The 17,975-nt window shown below is 47.9% G+C and overlaps 1 protein-coding gene across 1 annotated transcript in view; it reads right to left on the reverse strand.

Moving 5' to 3' along the window:
* The window catches only part of ppp1r12a (protein phosphatase 1, regulatory subunit 12A), a 67,766-nt gene that overhangs the window by 10,986 nt on the left and 38,805 nt on the right, over window positions 1-17,975 (reverse strand). The window contains 17 exon segments of the mRNA XM_042078850.1: window positions 1,740-1,818; window positions 3,136-3,257; window positions 5,489-5,666; window positions 6,242-6,412; window positions 7,488-7,578; window positions 8,971-9,051; window positions 9,053-9,122; window positions 9,775-9,919; window positions 9,921-9,966; window positions 10,265-10,287; window positions 12,063-12,147; window positions 12,861-12,947; window positions 13,177-13,280; window positions 13,282-13,398; window positions 16,955-17,073; window positions 17,335-17,492; window positions 17,775-17,866. Coding sequence (XP_041934784.1) covers window positions 1,740-1,818; window positions 3,136-3,257; window positions 5,489-5,666; window positions 6,242-6,412; window positions 7,488-7,578; window positions 8,971-9,051; window positions 9,053-9,122; window positions 9,775-9,919; window positions 9,921-9,966; window positions 10,265-10,287; window positions 12,063-12,147; window positions 12,861-12,947; window positions 13,177-13,280; window positions 13,282-13,398; window positions 16,955-17,073; window positions 17,335-17,492; window positions 17,775-17,866 — 1,768 coding nt within the window.

Raw genomic sequence — 17,975 nt, forward strand, 5'->3', positions numbered from 1 at the left:
GGACAAGCTTTCAGGAAGTGAGGCGTGGCGTTGAGGAGAAGGCTCTTCCCGGAGGATTATGTAAGTGTGTGTGCGTGTGTGCGTAAATGCAGCCGGCCAGAGCTTGATTGCCAGGAAGCGCAGCACTGACACTGGACTGTGTGTCAGCACATCCGCCTGCAGCCAGGAGTGCACCGAGCGCTTTGAGGGGAAGTGGGTGATTTTTATTGACAAAGGCTGTAGGAGGAAAACAACAGCACCACAGAATGTGTGTGAGTGTGTGTGTGTGTGTGTGGTGTGTGTGTGTGTTATGGCAGGTGGGAAGGGCAGCTACACACACTAAGGGAAACATTACTTGCCCTCCAAATCAAAGAAAGAGTTTTCTTAGCAAATTATTCAAGTTGTCTGTTGTCTTAAGTATGATGTGCCATAAGAAAAAAAAGGCAAATCTGAAAGACTAAAATCATACAGTTAACTGACTTCTAAGAGAAGCCAGGAAATGGTTGTTTTTGCTTTTGACATAGCAAATGAGCCTCTGTTTATGATATCAGATCCTTGTTGTAGGGCCTTGGCACTAAGAACAGAGGTCTGACCACACATTTGTAACAGATGTCCCAAACTGAAGTTGGGGAAACCTATGTGAAGCTTTGTGTAAAGCATCCTTTATATACGCCCTTCCTCGAACATCGACCACGAGTTACAAACAAGCTGGGTCAACGATACTCTCCAACTCTCATGTTCTCTCCCTCCCGCTCTCCCTTTTCTCCCATCTGTGAGCTAATGGCCCTCCATTTCCTCTCCATGACTGCACCCCACCCCAACTACAAAGCCGCTCTCTCTGCTGCTCTGATCGGGCTCCAAAAGCGCTTCCACCCTGCCCTCGGTCAGACCACTCCTTTCCTCAGTTAGCAGCGAGGCCAACGGCCAAATTGGCTCTCGCTTGACATAACAGCAAAACGCTTATCCACAGGCAGTAAACAATGGCGGTCACTGCTCGTCATTCCAATGTGTGTGCTACATGTGCTCGTCTTTTAGACAAAGTATTCAGTGTTAAAAACAACGGTGAGGAATAAATAAAGAATTTGAGGAGACGGAGTCTGTGCAAACACAGAGTGAGAGCACAGATTTGACTTGAACATTGAAAAGAAACAACTGAAAACAAAATAAAACCAGATTATCATTGTTTTTAAGTCAATAAAAGCTAATTGTAGTTTACTACAGTAGAGTCATTGTCCAACAAGAGCACATGAACAGTAGCACTGGTGGATTTGCGGATGGGCAATTATAGGCGTAAACATGTGCGTTCTCCTACAGGGCCTTCCATTCACTTGCTTACTGAACTGTGTCTGAGAGGGCTTTGGGCTTTGCAGAAATCACCCTGGCAACAGAACAATTACAGGAAGGTGGAAAAGGGGAAAAACAACTAGTGCAGGTCCAAAGTCAGGAGAAATGCCAGGAGCAAGAGTGTGTGTGTGTGTGTGTGTGTGTGTGTGTGTGTGTGTGTGTGTGTGGAAAAGTCTTCTTCACACAGAAGCACACAACGCTCCAAAATAGGACAACTATGAGCATGGGTCCTTGACTAAAGAAGGTGAGGTGGACCATTTCCACCACTTTTTTACAGTTCGCCTCAACAGGTCGGGCAGTAGCCCAGGCCAGCTGAGAGTCAGCCAGGTCTAAAAATATCCCCACAATACTAGACAGGGCTAGGGCTACAGGGTGAGGTGACTGGAGGGTCATCATAAAGACTACAGACAGGTGACAAAAGGGGGTTACCTGTGGTTCGCCTTTAGTGCTGCCCTCTTCTGAGTCGGACTGTTGATCCGGATCATTCTCGTCGCTCTGTGGGAGACAGAGAGGGAGTGGAGGAGGAGAAAGAGAAAGACAAGAGACAGAGAGAGAGGGGGGTCACCTTTTACACTCTCAAGTAAAGCACTGAGGAGACGGTTAAATCAATTGCTTTAGCTGTGTGTGCTGTTTTCATTTGATGTAGAGCCACAGAGAGTAATGCAATAAAAACACTGCCTCATCCCACACCAAAGGCCGCGCGCTCTCTCTCTCTCGCTCTCTCTCTCTCTCTCTCTCTCTCTCTCTCTCGCCAGGGAACAACTGAACTAGTAAGGGCCTAATAAAACAGCTGGGTATCTCTGTCCAATCTTCCATTACACTCATTTGGAGCAGTATGACATTAGTGTGTGTGTGTGTGTGTGTGTGTGTGTGTGTGTGTGTGTGTGTGTGTGTGTGTGTGTGTGTGTGTGTGTGCTTACAGATGACTCAGTGTGTGTGCGCGCGTGCGTGCGCGCGCGCGCGCGTGTGTGTGTGTGCTTACAGATGACTCAGTGTGTGTGCGCGCGTGCGTGCGCGCGTGTGTGCTTACAGATGACTCAGTGTGTGTGCGCGCGCGCGCGCGTGCGTGCGTGTGTGCGCGTGTTTTATGAAGTGACAGGAGCTTGAGTTTAAGGACATTTACGGTAGTAGGAAAGCATGTGTTGGCGCTAGCAGAGGACTCAAGAATGGCACATCAGCTGCTCTAAAGATAGCAGATATGTGTACATGAAATGAAGTTCCATGTACATGTCTGTGTGCAATGCATACCCTAATGTACATACCAGTCCGTGCGTGTGTGTTTCTGGTGGTAAGCATCAGTGTGTGTGTGTGTGTGTGTGTGTGTGTATGTGTATATATACACAAGTATAAGTATATATAAACTCTTTTGATCCCGTGAGGGAAATTTGGTCTCTGCATTTATCCCAATCCGAGAATTAGTGAAACACACTCAGCACACAGTGAACACAGTGAGGTGAAACACACACTAATCCCGACGCAGTGAGCACTCAGGAAGCAGTGAGGGGTTAGGTGCCTTGCTCAAGGGCACTTCAGCCGTTCCTACTGGTCGGGGTCCGAAGCCCTAACCAGTAGGCCATGGCAGACCCACAGTATGTGTGTGTGTGTGTGTGTGCGCACGCGTTCTTACATCTGCAGTCCAAAAGGGCGCGCGCTCGTGTGTGTGTGTATTTGTGCGTGCACGCGTCCTTACATCTGCAGTCCAGAAGGGGGGGGCGTGCTCGTGTGTGTGTGTGTGTGTGTGTGTGTGTGTGTGTGTGTGTGTGTGTGTGTGTGTGTGTGTGTGTGTGTGTGTGTGTGCACGCGTGTTCTTACATCCGCAGTCCAGAAGGGGACCCCGGTGGAGCGCCTCTTCTCTCGGGGGCGTCGGCGCTCCCGTATGGAGCGCGGCTGGGACTTGTCCTCGCCCTCCTTCTCCTCCTCCTTCTTATCCGACTCTGGAAGAGAGAAAAGGGGAAAAAAAAGGAAAGGATGAGAAGGGAGAGACTCCATCAGATTCAAAGTCATACCAAAGACACAATATATAAGATAGGGCCAAGTAAACATCAATGAGTTGCAGAGACGTTTTGTATCCATGGATCATTAAATGCAACGGGCTTTGAAAGATATATACCCTCTGGCTGCACACAATATCTGCATCTATTTCCCTCTCAGTTACAATCACAAGTTTTGATCTACATCCACTGAACGATGTCAAATTTCTGGCCTCATGATCCCAACACATGAAAAGGTTCCATTCATCTGCTGGCCATATGCGGTCAAGTTCATCTGGGTCAGACAACTGAATCTCTCCTGGACATCAAATAACGACATTGTTTATTAAACACAATCGCTGCTTTAATGCACCAAACGCACCCCAGCTGGCTGGACGGCCCTCAGTGCAAACAGAGCGATCGCTCGCGAGGGAAAACAAAGCTCGCACTGTGGCCACTGCTTGCCCATGAAGAATGAAGCCTTTCTATTCTTCTCCAAATATTTTATGGGTTTATTCTAACAGAGGGCAATATGTTGGGGGGGGGGAGACGGAGACCCGAGGGGAGTGGAGGGGGGGTTTCTCTATTGTAAATATTCCATTTAAAAGCAGTGAAATCCACCGTTCTCTCTGGATGCCGTGCATTAATAAGCTTTGGGCACAGCGGATCCCGTGTGAATCCCAAGCCGGGCACTTAGGCTGGGTGGAATTCAGCTTAGTGTGTCTGGACTTGCACGCCCCCTCGACTCGCTGCGCATGCACACACAGGTCCGGTAGCAAGCAAGGGTAGGGTGTGTGTGCTGGTGAGAGAGTGTGAGTGTGTATGTGTGTCAGTAAGTAGTATGTGAAAGTGAGTAAGTGTGTGTATAATAGATCTGGGAATTGCTAGCTCCATCAGTGCAGGATTGTGTTTGTGTGTATTCCTATTTAATGCGTTTAGATCTGGACAATGTCAGCACTACTGGTCTGAGTGTGAGTGTGTGCTTGAGCGATTGTCTACCCATGACTGTGTATACAATACATTTTGACCTGTGCAACACTAGCACTGATACTCTGAGAAATCCAGAGCGAGAGAGAGAGAGAGAACGAGAGAGAGAACGAGAGAGAGAGAGAGAGAGAGAAAGAGAGAGAGAGAGAGAGAGAGAGAGAGAGAGAGCGTGTGTGTGTGAGCAACAAAGCCAGCACCATCTGCGAGTGTATGCAACACATTTTGCAATGCCAGCACTGATGGCCTGAGAACACTGGAGTCGGAGTGCGCGAATGTGTGTGTGTGTGTGTGTGCGCGAATGTGTGTGTGTGTGTGTGCGCGAATGTGTGTGTGTGTGTGTGTGTGCGCGAATGTGTGTGTGTGTGTGTGCGCGAATGTGTGTGTGTGTGTGTGCGCAAATGTGTGTGTGTGTGTGTGTGTGTGTGTGTGTGTGAGCGAGAGAGAGGGCTTGCATGCGTTTGTCTATGTGGCTGTGGCTGTGCGTGTAATGCATCTAAGCCTGTGTAATGGCCGTTGCCCGTACTGGCGGCTGCTCAGTGCCTGAACCCACCCATGCCTGACTAAAGGGCTTGTGTGAGTCCCTCCGCTTCAGCAGGGGGCAGAAACCAGGCTGATTGGGGTTTAACGAATTAACCTCATCTGACCTTGACTGACCTTCCTCATCCCAGCAGGATTGAATGAGACCAGGAGACCAGAGAGGGAACGAGGGGGGACAATCAGGAATCCAGTTTTCTGCCATGGTGGTATCCATTTAAAATAACTGTGGTGGGGTGGGTGGATGTGGGATTGTGCGTGTATGTTTTTGTCCGTCTTCAGTAGACGTAAATTTTGATGTGTGACCATACGCTCATTGCATCCTGGAATAAAAACTTTAAGTGGGTGGTGCGTGTGCACGAGGATACACACCACACAACTTTGTCTCTGTGCGTGAGGAAGAGAGAGAACACCACTACACTTTCCCACTGTCTATAAGGTCAACCTCTGTGTGTGTGTGTGTGTCACCCTCTCGCTCACTTTTCTCTCTGTGTGTGTGTGTTGCTCACTTTTCTGTGTGTTGCTCACTTTTCTGTGTGTGTGTGTGTGTGTGTGTGTGTGTGTGTGTGTGTGTGTGTGTGTGTGTGTGCGCGCGCACGTCTCCCCCTCTCGCTCACCTTTCTCTCTCTCTGTGTGTGTGTGTGTGTGTGTGTGCGTCTCCCCCTCTCGCTCACCTTTCTCTGTGTCACGCGAGGAGCGGCTGTAGGTGGAGGTGATGCCGGAGAGGCTGTTGGGGCGGTTGAGAGCGCTGGAGGAGTAGAGCGAGCTGCTGGAGGAGGTGGTGGTGGGCGCCGCGCTGGACGTGGTGTTGGCTGCAGAGGAGGACGAGCCGGGCCGGTAGCGCTGATAGCTCTGATGGAGAGAGGGAGGGAGGGAGGAAGAGAGGGAGAGAGAGAAAGAGAGAGAGAGAGGGGTAGAGTTTAGGGTCAAGCTCTTCAGCACGATGAGGGGGGATTTAGACCGGACTACCTCTCCGTTTACCAAAATGTTAATCGCTTCGACAAATTCAGATGAGCCAGTTCAGAGAGGGTGTCATTATGCAAGACCCTAGAGATTGATATTTGGTTTTTGCCCCCAACTGATCTATGTAGTGGCTGACCCCTCATGTCTACATGTCATGATTTATTTGTCAATGTTCATTTCATTACTTCCACATTTCTGCTCTTTGCCCATTACTGCAGAAATTCCTCTTACAGGCCAAAAACTGAACAAGGCTCAGCAAAACTGCCATGTAGAAGTGTTTGTTGTAAGTAATCATGTTCAGTCAGAGATAATCAGTATAATCAGATTCAGTATAATAATCAGTATAATCAGATCAGATACAATTTATTTAACTTGTCTGTGGAAGTGGACCAATTTTGTTCTTGGAGCTAACATCTCTATCCCATGAAACTACCTAGCACACACACACACACACACACACACACCTCGTAGCGTGACCTGTAGTCATCCTCTTTAGTCTCCGTCTCCTTCTTCTCCTCCTGCTGTTTCTCCTTGTCCTGTTTCTCCCTCTCGTCCTTCTCGTCCTCGCGGCGCGTGCTGGGGCGAGGGCGCCCGATGGTCTTCTCCGCTTCCTGCAGGTCGGTCAGGGTCACCCCCTAAAAGACCCAAAATGGGAAATGGTAAACGGACTGCATCCATATAGTGCTTTTCTACTCCTGCGAGCACTCAAAACCCTTCACAATTTCATGCCTCACATTCAACCCCACACACACACACCCCAATGACAGAGGAACAAACTATAGGAGCAGTTTAGGGTTCAGTGTCTTGCTCAAGTACATTTTGAGACATTTTGATCAAGAGCCAAGCTCAAACCAGCAACCTATTGTGTAAAAGAGTGTAAATTATATCTAAAATGAGCTGTTTAGCACCACATAGTCGTCAGTTAAATTGGATTTTTTAAAGGCAATTATCAAGTCTAAATTGAGCCATAAAAATAGTCTGTTGTTTAAGACACATCTGTTTGAAACAGGGATTGCTAATTAAAAACTGCTTGTAAACAGAAGTTCCGTTGTAAAAGCTGCAAATGTGTTGGAGAAAACGGCACTTACAGCACATCTTTCATTTTTAACCAGCTAATTGGAGTGTTACTGAAAATTAAACTGTGATTAAATCTTTCCTGATATCCTAGATGGGGTGTGAGGTAATTTACAGTAGCATTTAGAATACAAGGATTTTTTCCCCAGCATGCTTGTATTTGAACATACAGCATAAGGCGGGGGATCACATTAGCCAGCGGCAAGTGGCAGGTCTCCTATTGTCCTCTATGGTTCGGCAGCAGAACGGTGGCAATGCTGGCGTAACGCTAGTGTTGAGCAAGCTGAGCGTTGAACTTGGTTCAGCTTTCAAAGCGCAACGCGAGCGTATTTAATTGTCAGTTAAGGCAAACTTATTATGGTCTGAGCGTAGCGTTACCCTTTGCCACTGGCTAATGTGATCCCTGCCTAATGGTTTTGACTGCTGCAAATTACGTATAGGATAGAGGTTATCAGGTTCTCTTTTTAGATAGATAGATAGATAGATAGATAGATAGATAGATAGATAGATAGATAGATAGATAGATAGATAGATAGATAGATAGATAGATAGATAGATAGATAGATAGATAGATAGATAGGAGACACTTTATTGATCCCCAGGGGAAATTCCAGTGGAGTTGAGGACCGGTGTTACCTGGGTGGACCTTCTAGACTGTCTGGCCTGTCTGGAACGGGCCTTTCTCTGAGACTCCGACTCTTCATCCCGGACAGGAGTGAGGTATGATCTGCGCACACAAACAAAAACACACACCCTAATTAAATGACACTCAACAAAAGGGAGGGTTGAACTTGTATACAGGCCAATTTAGGTGCTAGGGGAAAAGACATTAGCCTGTGATTAGGGAGCTATGGGAGTAACCAGCCACAGTACCAAGAAGGTAAAGGTGTAGGTTTTTGAACATTCTAAGTTCCGCAACAATTGAAGGTTCTAAAATTCTATGTTGAATTCAATGAACCCAGATATTCTTTAGAACGTTCATTTCCCAACATTCCCGTCACACTGGTTAAAAAGTCTTGTCTTTCCTCTGTTTGTCAGCAGTGATGGAGTGGGTATATTTGCACAGCATTTACATGGAAGTTCAGCTGAAGCAGTTTACCAAAGCCATTTCGGAAAGATAAGAACAGCACACACAGAAATGGGCCTGGTAGCCATGGAGAATTTAAAGCAATTAAACATGGGGTCGTTCACAGGTCAAGAGCAAAAAAAAAAAAAAAAACAACATCAGCCTTTCGCTCCTGAGTCAGTGGCCATGAGCATATTTAGTGTTTTACTTTCACATTACAAAAAAAGATCTAATATAGTCTGAAGTCCTAACTCGAAGAGAGATTGGTTACAGAAGCTCCCAAAATAGCACTTTCCCTCCTCCCTACTTTAAAAGAGTCGTCTTCTCTCCTGGACCACAAATATGAACTCATTCATGACGGCTGGCCTGGCGACTCCCCCCCCCTGGCCTTGAGAAAATGCAGTTATTCCGTGGAGAGCGGCCTTATAAGGAGAAGTTCTGTGAGGCAGAGAAAATCCGGCCGCAGCAGGTGGTTCATCTCCCTGGGCCCCGTGAGGCTCAGGGGGCCAGCAGGCGAGAGGAACCGGCTCCGCTGGCTCCAGCCCGTCCGGCAGCTAGACGCACGCACACACGCACGCACAAAACAACCCACTGCAGGACCGTTGGGTGCCGCTGTGTCATGGGATAGCCTACAGCTTTATCTACAACAAATATGTGCTCGCTTTGCGTGCGTGTGTGTGTGCTTGTGTGTACGTGCATGCGCATACATGTGGGTGTGTTGCAAGTCAGTCTATGTCCAAAGCTCATAATAATGCATGGCTGGGACAATTACAAGCACTTACTCATGATCCAAATCACTACAAGCCCGAACAAGTACTTAGCTTAGCAAAATATACCACTGAATTAGTTTAGCAAAAGTTCTCCCTTCAGTACAGATGTTAAGCAAGCACTGTGGCATTCTGCAAAACGTTCCTCTCTATGCATGTATGCCTGTGTGAAGGGTCTGTCCGTATATGTTTGTACAGACTAAACATAAACAAAGACATAAGTGTGTATGTATGTATGTATGTATGTATGTATGTATGTGTGTGTGTGTGTGTGTGTGTGTCTGACCTGCGTCGCTCTCGGCTCTCCGAGCCCAGCACAGTGCCAGTAGTGGAGGTGGAGGTGGTGGTGGTGGAAGCAGTGTTGATGGGTGGGGATGACCGCGGCCGACTCCCTCTCTTTCTCCTTCTCCCTCTCCGCGCTCTCCTCCCGCCCAGTACCTGGGAACATCGGGAAGACAACTCCATGTTTAATAAAAGAAATCTGCACTGAGTTTGTGCAGAACCATCTTTCTGAATAACCTAATAACTTAGATCACATCTTGGTAGACCTACTCACTTTTGGCAGTATAATACTGTACAAATCCTATCTAAACTTATATCCTATTATGACACCTTGATGAGGATTGAGAATGTGGTGCACTTAGCTACAGTGGTCCGAAGTCCCACTGTACCAGCCAAACCCAGCACACTCTCTAACTTTACGTGAAGTAAAAGCGAGCGAGAAGAGAGCTTTTTCTTTTGCAAAAAAAGTGCAGCATCGCCCAAGGAAGGACCCATAAAAGCTTTTGGAGCGGACCTGACTCGCACACTTTTGCTAACGTTGCCAGATATGACAACTCTGCGCTCGCTCTGCATCCTCCAAGTGCCGATCTAGTTTAAAAATCATTCGATCTGACCTGTGCTGATCGTTCAGGTCAGGGGTGCGTTTCCCAAAACCATGGTTGCTAACCTGTGAGCAACTTAGTTGGTTGGCAATGGGAAATTGCATTTCAACCAACAAAGTTGCTAACTTAGTTAGCAACCATGGTTTTGGGAAACGTGCCCCAGATAGGGAGGAGTGCTAAGGGCCTGCTGTCCTCGGTGTACCTGCTGGAGAGGCTGGTGGCGGAGGGGCGGCTAGAGGTGGAGGACGAACCCGAGCCCAGGCTGGACAGCAGGCTGCGGTGGCCGGAGGGGGAGGTGACGCTGGAGCCGCCGCTCAGGGTGGAGGAGGTGGAGGTGGTGGTAGTGGAGGGGGGTGGTGGTGGAGGAGGAGTCCTCGTTCCTCCGTCCAAACGAACCGCTACGCACAAAAACGAACGCAGACACATAAAGGAGTAAGTCCGGGATAGAGGGAGATGGAGAGGAAATGAAGGAGTGAGAGGAGAAGAGGGAAAAACCTCCCATGAGTGATGAGCAGAGAGGGGAGAGAGAGAGAGAGAGAGGAGAGAGGAGAGAGAGAGAGAGAGAGAGAGAGGAGAGGAGAGAGGAGGAGAGAGAGAGAGAGAGAGAAATCCTCCCACAGGAAAGCAGCAAGATCAACCTTTCCAAATACTTCTTTTCATTTCCCAACCACCATTATGAATGAAATGTTCCATCACGACAAGCCAAATGAACTCCCATGCTAATACATTTACCAAATCAGTAGCTGACCCACCCACCCACCATCACATCCCAGTGGTCAGTGAGAATTAGATGGAGAGACAGGGAGAGAGACAGGGAGAGAGACAGGGAGAGAGACAGGGAGAGAGACAGGGAGAGAGACAGGGAGAGAGACAGGGAGAGAGACAGGGAGAGAGAGAGACAGAGAGAGAGAGACGAGAGAGAAAGAGAGAGACAGATGGCATGGGGTGTGTCAGTAGGCAGCCATGGCTGGCTGTCGGAAGTGTTTCTGTAGGTGAGTGCAAGCTCAGGAGTCGCTTGACTCGAGAGTCGAGAGGGAGAGGGGGGAGCGGGGGTTGAAGAGCGTGGGGTCGGGTGAAGGGTTTTTTTGGGGGGAGGATGGGTTCTTGAGTTCAGTGGTACCTTCGGGAATGCTGTAAGACTGGTAGTAGGACGAGGACTGCCAGGGTTTAGTGTTACAGGTTGTTAGGGTCCAGGCTGGAGGGCCGAGGGGGACTTGGCCGGCACGTCCCGCGTGCTGCCGCTCCGGCCCAGCGCTAGCGTGTGGGACGTGCTGGCGTGCAGGAGGCAGGGGTCAGAGGTCAGGAGGGGGGGAGGGGTAGGGAGGTGGGGAGCGGGCAAGAGAGGCGCGTTAGCTGGAGAGCACACACACACACTTGCACGCACACACACACATATGTGCACACATATATATTTAAGGGAAAATAAATACATAAATAAATAAATAAATAAATAAATAAATACAAACAAACAAACAAACAAACAAACAAACAAACACACACACACACACACACACAAGTACACTATACAAACATTACCCACAACACACACATAAGCAAAAAAGTGCAAACACACAAATATCCTTGCATTCGTAACCAAATAATATTCACACTGCAGTAGCATTCAGTCAACACACATTAGCAAATAAAAAAAGGTCACATCACAGAAAAAACAACTAAAGCTTTTCCGCAGTTGTGCCTGCTAGCGTGTCCTCCATCTTTGAGCAATTTAACTCTTTAAAGCACACTTACAGGATCACGTCTACATTAAATCTGCTGTTGAGGACCATCATGCAGGACAACTGCAGATGCTAGCAGGGCTCTGCTGTGAGCAATTGGGGAGGGGGTAAGGCTTTGGGGTCACCTAACTGGCTGCTCAATTAAGCACATACATGCATAATAACAGTACTACATTAGCCATAAACAAACAGAAAAAAAAACATATATATATATTGAAAAACTATCTGTAAGTGAGTGAAGGAAGTGCATGATTGCCTACTACACGGACTACAGCACATGAGCTTGTTAGTGTTACTGGTTATAACTAGTCCTAAGTTAGCCTGCAAGAGCGAGGACTGTTACGTAGAGGGTTGAACTGCCAAGGGCTCAAAGCTGATGCTGCTTTTGAGGCAATGAGGTACTAAATGGAGAGCCTGGAAGCGGGAAAAGCTAGGGAAGCTCCAGACTAGACTAAGCACCAGGCACGTGCCTTCAGATACTCAGAAATGCTACTGAATAAAAATCCCTTGTCTTTTGGATAGGTAATGAAAAGCTGTTAATGGTGAAAGCTTGAGGCCAACACAAATAACAGGGTTCTCTTAAAAGGCAGCTTGACGCAGCAGATGACTAAGGTTCTCTTAAAGGGGAAAGGTTATGGCAAACAGAGCCCCAAGGTTCTCTTAAAGGGGAGGCTGAAACGAGGAGAACATAGGTTAGGATTCTGTTATCTCCACGGGCGAGGTCTAACCTGCGCTGATAGCTGGTTCTGTTCTGGGACGCGGTTCCTTCACTGTTCTTTCAGGTCATCGTCCCAGCGTCTCCTGGTGTAGGAGCCACTGCGTACCAAACTAGCAGCAGAATCCCTGGGGGAACCAGAATCTCACAATAGAACCTGGGCGCTCCACACAGTTCCCAAACAGATCATGACTTTACAAGTGCCTGGTGGCGAGTAGCAACTCAAATACTGTTGATCTGATTTGCATAAACAGGCTGTATGGTTGACATCCATCATCTGAAAATTCACTGGCATCACCAACTACAAATTCTATGCTTTTTTGTCTAGCCCTGGTTTCACTGCACATCATACAGAATCTGTGTTTATCTCTACTTTCTCATTGCATTCACCAATATTCTTCAAGTTACCTGAAACATCACTGTCTAAGCATTATATTTTGTACTTCCACTAGCTTATCTATATTTCTTGCCTCTCCTATCTGTAAATGATGCAATATTAAGCTACGTACTTGTTTAGATGCTAGAACTATTTTATCAACTTTGTATGTGTACTCTCACGGACTGTAAAGCTGAATCTGATCTTGAAATGACTAATCAATAGATCATGTCACATGCTAACTGCTAACTCGGTGTGTGTGTGTGTTTACATCACACTGAGAGACAGTGTAGCGGCTGCATAAGCCCACAAATACACACACATATATAAACACACGTAGCATGCAGAGTGCTCTAGGCCTTGGCCAGCAGAAGGTGCTCTAGTGGTCAGGTCTGGACAGGACAGGGCAGAGGCCGCCCTTCCCACCACTGCACGCTCACTCTCGTGTTTTTCTCGTTCTTTCACCTGTTCTCCTTCTCGTCGATGTCGGACGTGCTGGCCAGCCTCCTGGGGATGGTGGGAGCCACATAGGCCAGTCGGGGTTTTCTCCTTCTCCTGTTGGCAATTAGGCTTAAAATGTTACACCCAGGCAATCCTTATTAACTATTAACAATTCATCATTTATTATCTAGGTATTACACCTACAATTACTCATGTTAAAAGGTCTGTATGATTAGTTTATACGAGCCTGAATCCTGGAACTGCACAGAACAAAACAGCCCTTTGCCAATAAACCTTTATCTGACCTCCCATGACCTTGTAAATGACCTAATGGTGACGCACCTTTTCTTTGTCCTTGTTGTCCACCGAGGAGGACAGGCGGGGGCTGGAGGCAGAGCGCATCACGCCGGCCGTGTCCTTCTCCTTACTGGCCTCCTTGGTGGCGGGTGATCTCGGCCAGGGCGCCATAGCTGCCCGTCTTGCGCAGACCCAGGCGCCACGAGGACGGCGACTCATCCTTGCTGTCGTCCCTGGGCGAAACTTTGCCACCAGACGAGGCAAGCTGTGGGGGAGTGGAGATAGATGAGGGAGAGGGGTTGTGGGAGGGGAGGGGGGGGGGGGGGGGGGGGGGGGGGGGGGTAAGAGAAGGAGGAAGACAAACAGATCAGAATCCACCCAGAACAACAGGGATGATGAGGATGATGGTGATTATGATGACAGAACAGACTTCTGTGATTATTACTGGGTGAGAGGTCTGGGGGGGAGGGGGAGACAGAACGGGGACAGAGGGTTGGGTACATTTGGGACGTGAAGCAGGGTAATCTCCCTCTCCCGGAGTCACGGGAGAGCCAGAGAAGGGCGACTCCCAAGCACGCATCTTACACAGCAGACCAGACAGCAGCAGTGCAGGACAGTAGGAAGGACGGGGCACACCGTCGCGAGAGAGGGGGCTGGGATCACAAGCATGCTCTGGACTCAGGTGAACAAAATGTCTGGACGACGTTTGCACAGCACAGAGTAAGACTATAAGAGTGCAAACATTCTCAGATCTCATTTCTGTGAAAACTCTTGTCCACTGTCCCAACCGCCTTCTACTGTCTACGTGGACAGCGGGGAAGACAACCGCTCAGGCAAACACAGATATTAGTTTTGTTAATCCAGGTAAGACAGTTTTTTATTTATATATAACAGGTTGTCCCCTCAATGCCAAAAGCGGGTGAAGTCACATGGACACACAGTACCACACAGCAGAGATGGGTGAGGGGGGGGAAGAGTTGTATGGCTCACAGTAGCATCGGCAGCAGAAAGCAGAACAGCACAGACCACCACAGACAGTGCAGACACCAAGGCACAGTGCGGTCAACCAGAAACCCATGCAGAAAACAAGAGACCCACTGATTGGGGAAGGGAACGAGAGAAGAGGGAAGAGGGAAAGTGGTGGGGTGGGGGGGGGTGGGGTGGGGGGGGTTTAACGTTGTCTTGGACTTTTTGGCAGAGACGTTTAGACTGGTTGTCACAGGGAAATTTAAAGGTTAAAAAGGAAGGGACATCAAGGGCACAGGGGGCTTTGGGATAGGAGGGTTGTGGTGGGGCTGGTAAGAGAGAGGGGGGTGAGGTGGAGTGGGGGGGGGGGGTAACATCTCTGGAACACACCGATGCCTCACCATAGCTTTTTTGGGCACAAGAGAAATGCCAGTTTTGCGCAAGCCTTGACGCCACAATGCAGGACAGCCTGGCTCCGCCACAGGTGTGAGGGGGAGTAATAAACTCAGACTTTAAGCCAACCCAAGACAAGAGCAACCATGAGAGAAGGGTGCAGAGTTGGACAGAAAGAGAGCGAGAGAGAGAGAAAGAGAAAGGAAATAAAGAGGACAGAGAGAGAGAGAGAGAGACAAAGGAAATAAAGAAGACAGAGAGAGAGAGAGAGAGAGAGAGAGAGAGAGAGAGAGAGAGAGAGAGAGAGAGAGAGGAGAGTGGACAGAGAAAGAGAGAGAGAGAGAGGACAGACAGAGAGAGAGAGGGAGAGAGAGTGGACAGAGACAGACAAAGAGAAAGAGAAAGAGAAAGAGAAAGAGAGAGAGAGAGAGAGAGAGAGGAGAGAGAGAGAGAGAGAGAGGAGAGAGAGAGAGGAGAGGAGAGAGAGAGAGAGAGGAGAGAGAGGACAGACAGAGAGAGAGGGAGAGAGAGAGATAGACAGAAAAAGGCAGAGACAGAGAGAGAGAGAGAGAGAGGTTGGGGAAAAGGGAGAGAGAAAGAAAGAGAAATGAGCGAAATAAAGAAGCAGCAGCAACAGACACTTCATGGGTCAGACAGCAAAATTAAGGGAAGAAACTGAAAGTGCAAAATACTGGGTAGTGAGTACAAAAAAGAAGAAATAAAAACACAGAAAACTGAAACTGCAAGAGAAAAAAAGAGAACTAAGAAGAAAAAAAAGTGAGAGGATATGTATGCCTCAAAACACAAACACTTCCATTTTGTTTACCAGTTGATCATGACTAGACCACAGTGATAATCTTGCATCATCACTCTATCTTCATTTTATAGATGTTTAGGATAAGCCTAGATGGCATTCCCCACATTACCCATGACTAGATAGAGCATTACGCTGTGTTGTGCTTGAGGCATAGGAAAAAGGGGGAAAAGGGGAAATAATGCTTTTTCCTTGAGAGGAAGAGAGGAAATGTGGGATTTTCTCTGTGGCACATGGTTGTACATCTAGAGAGGATTATCTTTACATTCAACCTTATCATTTTCACATTCTATACATATAGGGACGGAGGTGCTGGGGAGATGATATTATTTGTGTGTGTGAGGGGAAACTCGGGCATAGAGGACGGGTCATTTCAGCAGAGCTCTCAACAGGACGTTCTGAAGAACAACAGGACGTTCTGAAGAACAACAGGGCCACTTCTGAAGAACCCAGGTGCAAACAATGACTGGGATGGAGTACTAGAGCAGTTTCCCCTCATCAATATCAGAATGTCAAGTACTAATCACGGGGCTTTTTCACTACTAAATCCAGCCTTAGGTAATGCTGCCATGATTAGGTCAAAGCGAGCTAGATGTCAGATGCATTATAAAAAAAATAGAAAGAAAAAAAAAAATAGCTGTATCCACCCTGTCAGAAAAATCTGCAACATCTGTGTGCATTCAAACACACACACACACAAACCTAAGCACGCACACACACAGATAGACAGACATGTGTACACTGCTGTTGTGGCCTATGGATGCAATGATGTTCACAATGATGCTGGTGGCCAGTGCAGCAAGTGCAGCAAACACACAAAAAAGAACACGCGAGGAGGGGGGGGGGGGGGGGGGGTCATGGGGAAAGGGGACATCACAAACGAATGCACACGCCAATGACAGAGTGACTCCTTCTCCATTCAATTTGAGACTTGCCTCCTCTGCAGTGCTCTCCTCGACGGATGCAGAGGCCGCGGTCTCCTGCAGGGGGCAGCAGACACACAGGGAAACGGGAGCTTGTGGGTGCCATTTTAAGAGCCAGTTTTTTGCCGCTCGATGGGTCTGGCAAGTGCCGGGGCCCCAGACTTGCTTAGCTTAGTGCTTCCAAGTACTGCCTACCTCACAGCACTGACTACCGGGAATGTCATCCGCCCCCCCCCCCCCTCCCACCTCTCTCTCCACCTACCCATCTCTCCTCTCACCCTCTGTTCTACATTGCCATGTTTGCTGAAGAACTTCTCACAAACTAATCGTAACTCTTTGCGGTGTGGGGAGGGATCTCTCTCTCTCTCTCTCTCTCTCTCTAAGAGTGTTTGCACTTTGCATTAACTCCCTGGCCATCTAATATGCATGTAAAAAAAGTGCTGTCTGTGGCCATCTACTCCAATGGCCGAGATATGACATTGGTTGATAACAAAGCATAATGGAAGGCTTGTTGCTAATTTGTGTAACAGTAAACACCTCATCTTTTACATTAAAACCTTTGGGATGAAAGATATTAACATACTTTAATAACAGTTGTAAAATATACATTTCCCTTCCACCCTCTTAAAAGCTATGAGATCTCATCAAAGCCATCTTAAAAAAACGCTGGGGGAATGGACAGGAAAGGAAAGGGGGGGTGTGAGGTGTTGGGTAAGAAGCCGTACCTTCTTGACGTGCGAGGTGGGGGTCACCTGGTTGGTTGGACTAGTTGGGGAGGAAACTGTGGCTGGCGCTGGGGTTGTGCTGTTGGTATCTCTGGCTGTAGTGGCCGGTTTACTCTTCTCTAAAGGGGGGAGACGAGATATAAGGGTCAGCAACTGGTTGACCAGCTGGTCACTTTAGCAGCCTATAGATGCTGTGGCATTTAAGGGAACATTTTCATTTGTAGCATTTTGAAATAGTGTGGCCATGGTAAGATATTGCATGGTACATGGTGTGATTAAAACAAGCCCAGTGTGCATAATAACAATTGCATTCCAATTGATAAAATATATTTTCAAGTAATAACTGATTTTGGATGTACGTATGAGTGTCTGTCACAGACCTGCTTCATTTTCAGACTCTGAGTCTTCCTCCTCCTCTTCTTCGCTGGAACAGCTGGACTCGTCCTTCTTGCCCTCCTCTTCCTCGTCCACCTTCTCTGGCTCCAAGGTCTCAATGCGTGGCGCAGTCTTCTCCGGCTCCAGCAGGAGAGTCTCTTTGCTGAGAAGCCGGCAGACACACACACAGGCGCACAGAAACACAAACACACACACACAGACAATAGGGTGAACCTGCCATCACCTACGGCTCTGTTCAGGCATAATAATGCAATCAACCTCTGCTAGAGGTTCGGGCAAGGGCACAACTTCGGGATGTTACAAAAGGAGATTAGAACAAAAAAAGAAAAAAGAAAGAAAAAAAGGGGGGGGGGGGGGGGGGATTTTCCATGGGGTCATCTCAGCCCGCCAGCTAGCTCATGTCCAACAGGTGGACACTGCTTACCTCTTCAGTGGTTTCAGTGACTGATTGTTATCCCCAGTGGTGGTAGTTTCTATCAAAGGTGACTTCTTCACGTCCTTCTTCTCGCTCATAAGCTGAAACATCAAAGAACGTTGTGTGTCATTTCCATGATTGTGGAAGAGGATGGAGAAGTGTTTTCGTACGTAGAAAACCATTCTCCTACAAGTTAAACAGTTCTATTCC

This window comes from Alosa sapidissima, chromosome 22 (genome assembly GCF_018492685.1).
Source record: "Alosa sapidissima isolate fAloSap1 chromosome 22, fAloSap1.pri, whole genome shotgun sequence".
Lineage (NCBI taxonomy): Eukaryota > Metazoa > Chordata > Actinopteri > Clupeiformes > Clupeidae > Alosa > Alosa sapidissima.